This window comes from Suricata suricatta, chromosome 7 (assembly GCF_006229205.1).
Source record: "Suricata suricatta isolate VVHF042 chromosome 7, meerkat_22Aug2017_6uvM2_HiC, whole genome shotgun sequence".
Lineage (NCBI taxonomy): Eukaryota > Metazoa > Chordata > Mammalia > Carnivora > Herpestidae > Suricata > Suricata suricatta.
The window spans coordinates 100,614,259-100,624,006 of NC_043706.1; the positions used below are offsets into that span (position 1 = coordinate 100,614,259).

A 9,748-nucleotide genomic window follows, 5' to 3' on the forward strand; every position below is an offset into this window, starting at 1 on the left:
CAGATTTGTGTCAAGCATATGATAGTCGAATTTGGGAAAGTGCCTATTGTCTTGAAGTAGATCTATTTACTACTTAGGGATGTGGATTTCTTCCCTCCACTTCTCAATTGTTCACTCTACACCTATTCTCAATACCATATCGTAAGAAACAACACAAAGATTTAAGGACCCCAAGAGTAGTACTAGTGAAGTAGAAGAACCTGAAGCCATTGTATTGTGATCTACACCCTTAAGAGTATCATGAGTGGGACAACAAGCAAATCCACTTTTGTTTCCTGATGTTTCCTACAAACTTTACTCATCAACAGTAGCACTGCTAGTTGAAGAATTTAACATCCTGTGTGTGTGTGTGTGTGTGTGTGTGTGTGTGTGTGTGTGTGTGTGTGTGAAAAGCATGAGGGCTTTCATCAGTCTGCTAAATGACATACTGGTCAGTATCAGCCAAATCCCACCCCCTTAATGAGTTCTGAGTTCTGGCAACTCTGTTAATTGGTGAATCATTAAATCTTTTCATGGAAAGTCTTGAACTGTGTCTCATCAACAGCAACACAATTATTCTTCTCATTGGTATTGATATTGGGAGTTAAGTCTTCATTTCAAGAACTCTTATTGGTAAGTGAGTAGTTGTAATCTTGAATGGTGGTAAAGTGTTTTTCATTATCTTTCTAGGTTTTTTGGACTGATATATTAATTAAATTGATGTAAGACAGATTGCCTGGTGAAAAACAAAATTAATTACCTATGTATGAGATCCGCACTAGACAGGAGAAGTCAAGGACAGTACTAAAATTGAGGCTTGTATACCTTCCTGAGCTAATGAGAAATGGTAAACAGGTTGCAGACGAGGAAGTGTCAACAGGTTGCAGATGAGAAAGACAATTCACAGGAACATGTAAAGAGCACATACTTTGTCAAATGATGTGTGTCCTGCCATGCTGTTGAGTCATATCGATGTAAAAATATATCACTGGTAATAACTTTCTTCCTAACACAGGCCCCCTGTGGAAATTGTTTTAGGCTCTTAAGGAAAATGTAACAAGCTTTCTGAGTCTGCTAGGTCTGTATTGCTTCCCGCTCAAAACATCTACCTGCTGGAGCAATATATTCAGGGATGAAGTACTCTGCTCCCCTCACTTGTCTGAACTGTATTCATTATGCGGTCTCAGGTGTTTGGTGACTTTCTAAACACTGGGCTAGATATACAAACACATCAGCTCATACCTATGCAGCAAAAATATTCTGTAACTCTTTTGTTATAAGTGTCAATCAACCTAGCTATTGTTTAGTTCCAAAATATTTATTTAGAGATTTAAGAACATATGACACGTAGGAGACCATGACTGTAGTGCTTACACTAGGTTTTAATATAAGGAGAAAATAAGAGGATAGAATTTATAGTATTATAGTATTTAATGACAGATTAGTTCAGTTTGTGCTCCATTTTACCAGTTTTTTGTATCACACTAAATTTTTCCGTAAGTTCTAAACACTTTATATCCCTACAAAGAGATCATTGATGGTATGTCCCTGGTTTCTTCTTGTTTTGTTACTTTCTTTCTTGTTAACACAGCAAATCAGAGGAGAGAGTATGTGTCCTATTATTATTATGTTCACACATGTCTACCCTTGGTCCCAGCAGCCCAAATCTCTTCTTCATATTTCTTTCTTTCCTGGGCTCCCTTGGAAGCAATATCATTTTGCAACAAAATTATTTTGATGTATTCTCCCCTTGTAAAGTATATATATGCCTTCCCTCCCACTTCCCAATGGATTGTAATTGCAATGTCACTTCCTTTAGATATCAGTGTCCTTGTTCCCTGGCCTTCTGGTTATAGAGGCAAGTTCCCTTACTTTCAGTGTATGTCCTAGTACTCCTGAACATCTAGAATTAGATACTGACAGATGTCCCAATCAACCTCAACTGAGTGTGTAGCATGTGCATTCTAATTCCACACCTGTTGTGTAATACCTTCAATGTTCTTCACTGGGTAATGTTACAATTGTCACATGTCACAATTCCTTCTCATCCAATTTGCAAATAGGTAGGGCTCAGATCAGGGCACGAACTGCAAGATTAAGACCTGAGCTGAAGTCAGATGCTTAACTGACTGAGTATCAGGCGCCCCAACAAATGTTTCTAAAGCCCATTCAAGTCAAATATGTATAGTTATTTTGCTGTTTATATAGATATACATATGCATGTATATTATGTATGATTTCTGAATAAAAGTATTTTTTAAATTATATATTAATTTTTTAACTACTTTCCCTGTAGTTACATAAATGTAGCACACACACATAAAACTAAGACCCAGCCATGAACAACGGATTCTTGGGCATTGGGTCAAACTCCACATGTCTTGAATCCAAGATAGTAGCTTTCAAAGTCTGCTGGTTATCTGTGTTTGTGGAGAAAACAAAAAATCAATTTCTTCTCTCAGCATGTGGCCAACAACTGAAGATACAGAAAGGAAGACTTCATAATATTTTACTAAATTTTATTCTAATAATTTTTTTCTGTCTTTAACAGGTAACTGAAATATGGAAAACCCAGACTTAAGTTTATACAAATATAAAGGATATTATTTTGGTCGGTTAGAACTTCGTATTGGTTTATTAGAAAATTTAGAGGATTTTGAAATTAGAGAAGATGATGTCTTCGTAATCACATACCCCAAATCTGGTGAGTTCTGTATTCGTCATTTTTTAAATTATTTTTAATTATTTATTAATTTTTGAGAGAGAAAGAGAGAGACAGAGAAAAAGTACAGGTGGGGGAGGTTCAGAGGGAGATGGAGATCCAGAATTCAAATCCGGCTCCAGGCTCTAAGCTGTCAGCCTGGAGCCCAACCCAGGGGCCCACCCCATGAGCAGTGAGATCATGACCATAATGATTAACTGAAAGAGCCATGCAGGACCCCCAACATCTGTATTCTAGTAGTTAACCTAAGACATAAAATAACTTTTTTAACAGGTAGCTCAGTCTTTTTACCAGTATTATATATAGACATACACAATCTGTTGGATATTATAGAATTAACTGAATTTAACTTCTTATTAAAGTCTTTCTCAGAGTACCTGTAAGTTATTTTTGATGTGGTCAAGGAAACGGAGAAAATATTGAAAGTAGATAGATTAAAGATGACCTGTTGAACACTAAATTGCTGAGTAAGCTGGGAAGGGATGCAGGAATATTTACTAGTTAGGCAGCTACTTCAGCTATATTGTTGAAGCTGTATTTAATCATTACGTATATGAGAAGGAGGATAAAGAGCTTATATTAAGTACCATAATGTGTAGTGGTCACAAATTATTTGGGTCACACTTCATCTCAGCAATCATATCAGGGCAAAACATATGTACATGTATGTCTATTCAAATAATTTGCTCATGCTTTAGTCAGATTTTTGTTATTTTTTTCTATTGTGTTTTATGAGTTCTTGATATATTTTGGACATTAATTTCTCATTTCATAAATAATTTACAAATAATTTCCCATTTAATGGGTTGTCTTTTCGTTTTGTCATTAGTTTTCTTTGCGTTACAGAAGCCTTTGAGTGTGATGTTCTCTTACTTGCTTATTTTGCTCTTGTTGCATTTGTCTATGGTGGGATATCCCCAGTCCATACAAAACCATTGCTAAGACCAGTGTCTTCAACTTATGTTTTCTTCTAGGAATTTAATGCTTTCAGGACTATATACACGCTCTTAATCTGTTTGCAGTAGCTTTTGTGTATCTTGCAGCAGAGTGAACAGTTTCATTCCTTTGCATGTCGCTATCCAATTTTCCCAAGACTAAAGAGTCTTTCCTACCCTCATTGTATGTTTGTGGCTCCTTTGTTGTAAATTAATTGACCATACCGGTGCTGCCTTACTTCTGGGCTCTCTATTTTGTTCCATTGATCAAAATGTCTTCTTTTAAATTCCAATGCCATACTGTTGTGATTTGAGTCACTTGGTAATATTATTTGGAACCAAGAAGTCTGATGCCTCAGGCTTTGTTCTATTTTCTCCAAACTGCTTTAGCTATTTGGGATCTTGTGTGCTTTCAAATTTAAGAATTATTTGTTCTATTTCCATGATAAATGCCATTGTAATGTTGATAGGAATTGCATACAATCCGTACATTTCTTTGTGTTGCAGAAACATTTCAACAATGTTATTTCTTCTAATCCATGAACATGGAGTGTCTTTTCATTTATTTGTGATTTCTTCAATTTCTTCTAGCAGTATCTCTTAGTTTTCAATGTACAAGCCTTTATTTGAATTTTATTTTTTTTATATTTTATTTTTTATTTTTATGTTTGCAGAGACATTTATTGTGAGTTCAGTTAAACACCTTAGCGTCCATTATGTCTTTAACAGAAAACATGAAAAAAAGTGACAAGTATAGTTTTTGCCACATGTTTAACTTCTAAAACACTGAAATTTTCTTCTAAAAATGCTTTAAATTTTAAATCAATTCTATCTAGGCTCTGCATCTGAAGAGAAAAAGAACCTTTTACATGTTTCATGTTAACAATGAACACAGATGTTTCTAAGTTCGGTAAAGACTCCAATAACGTTGATAATCCATTACAATATTTCAGTCATTTCAATGACTCAGTGTACTTAACTTTGAATATTATCAGTATTTGACATTTCATGTTTCAACTCAGCAAAATACAACTTAAGAAAGTATGACCTGTCCTTTGTTGTTTTTTACTTCCTTGGACAAGTATATTCCTATACATGTTTATTATTTTTGATGCTCTTATAAATGAGATATTTCTTAATTTCTCTGTATCTTTCTGATAGTTTTTTGTTAGTGTATAAAAATGCAATTTATATTTGTATACTGATTTCACATTCTTCAGCTTAGCAATATAACTGACTTCACTTATGAATTCTCACATTATTTGTGGTAGAGTCTTTGGGAGTTTCTCTGTATTCTATCATTATCATCTGAAAATGGAGACAGTTTTATTCTTCCTTTTCTGCTCAGAGGACTTTTATTTTCCTTGCTTAGTCACTCAGTCAAAGATTTCCAATAAAATGAATGAGAAGGGACACCCTTATCCTGGTTGTGATCTTAGATGAAAACATTTCAGATGTTTACCATTGGGTATGATGGTGGCTGTGAAGTTATCATAAACGGCATTTTGTAAGTTGAGATATTTCCCCCAATAACCATTTTGTTGAATGGACGTTCAGTTTTGCCAAATTCTTTTTCTGCATCTCCTGGGATGATGATATGGTTTTTATAGTTGATTTTGTTATTGCAGTGTATTGCTCTGATGTGGAGATTCTGAATCACACTAGTATCCCTGGATAAAATTGTACTTGATGATGGTGGATTAAAGTATAATTGAAATCTAACTTGTGCTATATGTTGAGGGGGATTTTTGCATCTATGTTCATGAAGATAATGGCCTCTAATATTCCTTTACTGTAATGTCATTGTCTAGTTTTCATCACATATTCTGGACCTTGAGTTTAAAGTTTTTCTTCTTGTCTATTTTTGGAAGAGATAGTGAAGCATTTATATTAATTTTGTCTAAGTTTGTTAAAAAAAACTAGGTTTTTTTTAAAATTTATTTATTTATTTTGTCAGAGAGAGAGAATGGGGGCAAAAGACAGTAAGAGATAAAACTAGGCAGCTCCATGCTCTCAGTGCAGAGCCTGAGGAGGGGCCTGATATCATGAACTCTGATGAGGACAGAACAGGAATCAAGATTCACAAATATAACTGACTGAGCCACACAAGCACCCCTAGAAAAAAATAGTTTTCATATTTTACCAAACTAAGACTGGTTTTCTTGCTCAACCTCCATATAACAGACTTGTTTCTGCCCTAGACTCCTTGTACTCTTAGTTTCCCTATCCTGTAATGCTCTTCCCCCAAATATGTGGATGGATTACTATCTTTATTCTTTTGGCTCCCTATTAAAAATTATATTCTCATGATAGAATTTTGGATGATTATATTTAAATATTCAGCCCCACTGAAAAACTCAAAATGTTCATTGCTATTCTAATTTCCTCCAGAATATGATACTTACCACATTAAAATACACCATGTATGTGCTCATTTACTTTGTTTCCTTATTACAAGGTCATAATTAGGAAAAATAGTTCATTATTTGCACAAGAACATGTAGGATAGGCTAAGAGGAAACACTTCAGTGCAATTCCTGTGTAGAGGAAGATGCAATATAAATTTAAGCACAGTCCATCTATTATTGGGGAAAGCACAGTATATATAATGTTGGGAAATCTGGATACTATATGCAGAAAATACAGCTGGATCCCTAACACCACATAAAAGAGTGAACCCAAAGTGTATTAAAACAGTAAGGTTAAAGGTAAACATATACAACAAATTCTATTAGAAAAATATAGAGGAAAGTAATTGTGACTGAACAGTGCTGAAACACTTGTTAAACAAATGTCCAAAAAAGAAATTTCAAGATGGCTTTCTAGAGTCAAGGTACCAGGATAATAGAAGTTCCCCATGCTTGCCTCATTTCTTTAACACAGTTAGAGAAATATTAAATCTTTCTCAATATCCAGGAAATATCTGATGATGGAGTGAGCAAACTGCCTAAAAGAAGTAGAAAGGAGGCCACATCATTTAAGGTGGGAGGTATGGAAATGTGATTTCGGCAAGAGAACTATTGCTGGTACTTCAGAGGGAGGGGAGACCGGATTAGGGACAGAGGAGAGAAAAATAGAGAGATAGAGAAAGAGAGAGAGGGCAGAGTGCAGGGCATTGCACAAGAGAACACTTCCCCAAAGCCATTGACTGGAAAAACTAGATGGGATGATTATTACAGGATTTTACAAGTGCAGAACTCAAAGTCTAAAGGTTTCAAATTACCCACCGTCACCAAGGTGGAGTCTGGTGGGTATAAGGTGCTCTTGTGGAGATGGAGGGCAGAGGCATAGAAGTGGAGAGTGTGGCCTGAGGATCCTCTGTGTTGCACTGGGAAAGACAGTTCCCATTCATGGAGTACATTTGGTTGATGGCACCAACTCTAAGGGACAAAAGAGCCTGCAGGCACGATTTCATTGCCAATTCATCAGCACACAAGCAGAGGCAGCCACTGGGCCTGGCTTTTTGCTGTGCTTTACCATACACACCACGCCTCTGTGCATTTGTGATACTGCCCTGGACAAACTGGTACCAGCCAGTGTGAGAGTCCCTCCCCCATGAATCCCCCATGAATCTATGCTATATCTGTTTCTAAAACTTAGAGTTTTATAACCCAGTCAGCATGCATGAGATAAAACACGGAGCCCTACACTGCTAGGTGGGCAGATGGCTCAGACACAGACTGGATGAAGGCACGAATCTGAGGGATGCCTTCAACAATGAAGAGAGATTGTTTGCTCTTCTGTGAGAGTTTCCAGAACAGGTGTGGGCATGAATTTCCCTCTCCAAGGAAAAGAGAGCTGGTTGACACCATTTTTACCCCCAACCATCAGTACAGACAGACTACAGTGAGCAGCACAGCACCCATAGTGGAGGCGTCAGCTGCTTACAGCCAGTCCCACTGCCCTGCCATCTGCCGGTGCTTCTGTCCTAGGGCAAGTGTGCCTGAAAGGCAGAGTGGCAGCAGGCCCCTACCCCAGAAACCTACACAAATCCCCAACATGCACCAAGTCTACTGATCATAGAGTGCTGTAAAGCTTCAGATCTAGTGGAAGTTGGATCTGGCCTCTTTTAACAAGCAGAGCAAAATATATCTAGCTAAAACTCTCCACACACTGGAAAAGGTCAAAATACTCACACTTCAGGTAAGCTGAAATCCTACAGATACCTGGCCTGAGGGAAAGAGCAATTAAACACAATAGCAGAGTGCATACAGCATGCACCAGAAACATTTCTTGAAATGTCAGTCCCTGGTCTTTTTTATAAAGCAATTGTTCTCAGGAGCAGGAATCATAACAAGCTTTTCTAAGTCACAAAATAAAGACACCTATCCAAAATGCCAAGACAGAGGAATTCATGCCAAAAGAAAGAATAAGTGGAGATCAAGGTGACTTAGGACCCAACTAAAACAGATATAAGCAATATACCCAATCCAGAATTTAAAACAATAATGATAAAAATATTAGTTGGGCTTGCACAAAGGATAAAAGGCACCAAAAAACCCCTTACTACAGAGATAAAAGACATACAAACTAGTCAAGCTGCAATGTAAACTGCTTTAACTGAGATGTGAAACTCTTTGGATGTAAGGACCACAGGATGGAAAAGTGGAGGAATGAATATGTGATATAAAAGTGAAAATTATGAAAAATAATGAAGCTGAAAAGAAGAAGGAAAGGAAAATATTGGAGCATGAATGTAGACATAGGAAACCCGAAAACTTGAAAAAGAGTAACAACATTCATATCATAGGAGTCTCAGGTGAAGAAGAGAGGGAAAAGGGGGAAGAAGTTTTATTCGAACAAAGTAGCTAAAAACTTCTGTAATGTGGAGAAGGAAACAGACATCTAAATCCAGGAGGCATAGAGAATGCTCAGAAAATCAACAAAAGCAGAGCCAAACCAAGACATATCATAGAACATTTTGCAAAATATAAAGATAAGGAAAAAATTCTAAAAGCAACAATGGAAAAGAAATCCCTATCTTACAGAGAAAGACAAATAACATTAGCAGCAGACTTATCCACAAAAATTTAGAAGGCTAGAACAGAATGGCATTGTATAGCCAATGTGTTGAATGGGAAAAATATGCAGCCAAGAATACTCTATCCAGCAAGATTACCATTCTGAATAGAAGAAGATATAAAGGGTTTTCCAGACAAAATAAAGGAGTTCATGGCCACTAAACAGCTCTGCAAGAAATATTAACAAGGACTCTTTGCGTAATTAAAAAAGACCAAAAACAGCCTAAGGAATGAGAGAAGATATTTGCAGATGAAATATCTGAAAAAGGCTTAGTAACCAAAATCTAAAAAAACACTGAGATGGCTAACAGATGAAAGAAAACATATCAACATCACTTATCCTCAGGGAAATATAAATCAAACCCGTGACAAGATTCCACCTCACACCTGTTAGAATAGCTAAAATTCACAGTGCAGGAAACAACAGATGTTGGCAAGGGTGCAGAAAAAGTGAAACCCTCTTAAATTGCTGGTGGGAATGTCAGTTGGTGTAGCCACAGTTGAAACAATACGGAGGTTCCTGAAAAGGTTAAAAATAGAACTACCCTATCACTCAGCTATTGTACTACTAGGTACTTACCCAAGGGATGCAAAAATACTGATTTGAAGGGGCACATGGACCCCAAGTGGAAAGCAGTATTATTGACAATAGCCAAATTATGGAGGGATCCCAAATGTCCATTGACTGATGAGTGGAAAAGAAGATGTGGTGTCAGGGCACCTAAGTGGCTCAGTCGGTTGGGCTTCTGACTTTAGCTCAGGTCATGATCTCACAGTACCTGGGATCAAGCCTCATGTCAGACTCTGGGCTAACAGCTAACTAAGAGCCTGGAGCCTGTCTTCAGATTCTGTGTCTACCTGTCTCTCTGACCCACCCCTGATCACGCTGTCTCTCTCTCTTCTCTCTCAAAAATAAACAAAACATTAAAAAGAAAGATGTGATACCACCTCATGCCAGTCAGAGTGGCTAAAATGAACAAAGAAAGAGACTATAGATGTTGGAGAGGGTGTGGAGAGATGGGCACCCTCTTACACTGTTGGTGGCAATGTAAACTGGTGCAGCCACTCTGGAAAACAGTGTGGAGGTTCCT

The 9,748-nt window shown here is 37.1% G+C and overlaps 1 protein-coding gene across 1 annotated transcript in view; it reads left to right on the forward strand.

Annotated features, from left to right (window-relative positions):
- Positions 1 to 2,511: 2,511 nt before the first annotated feature.
- Positions 2,512 to 9,748, forward strand: part of LOC115297071 (amine sulfotransferase-like) — an 18,078-nt gene continuing 10,841 nt past the window's right edge. Inside the window, exon 1 of the mRNA XM_029945535.1 lies at positions 2,512 to 2,683. Coding sequence (XP_029801395.1) covers positions 2,542 to 2,683 — 142 coding nt within the window. The 5' untranslated portion in view covers positions 2,512 to 2,541. The remainder of the gene's footprint in view (positions 2,684 to 9,748) is intronic.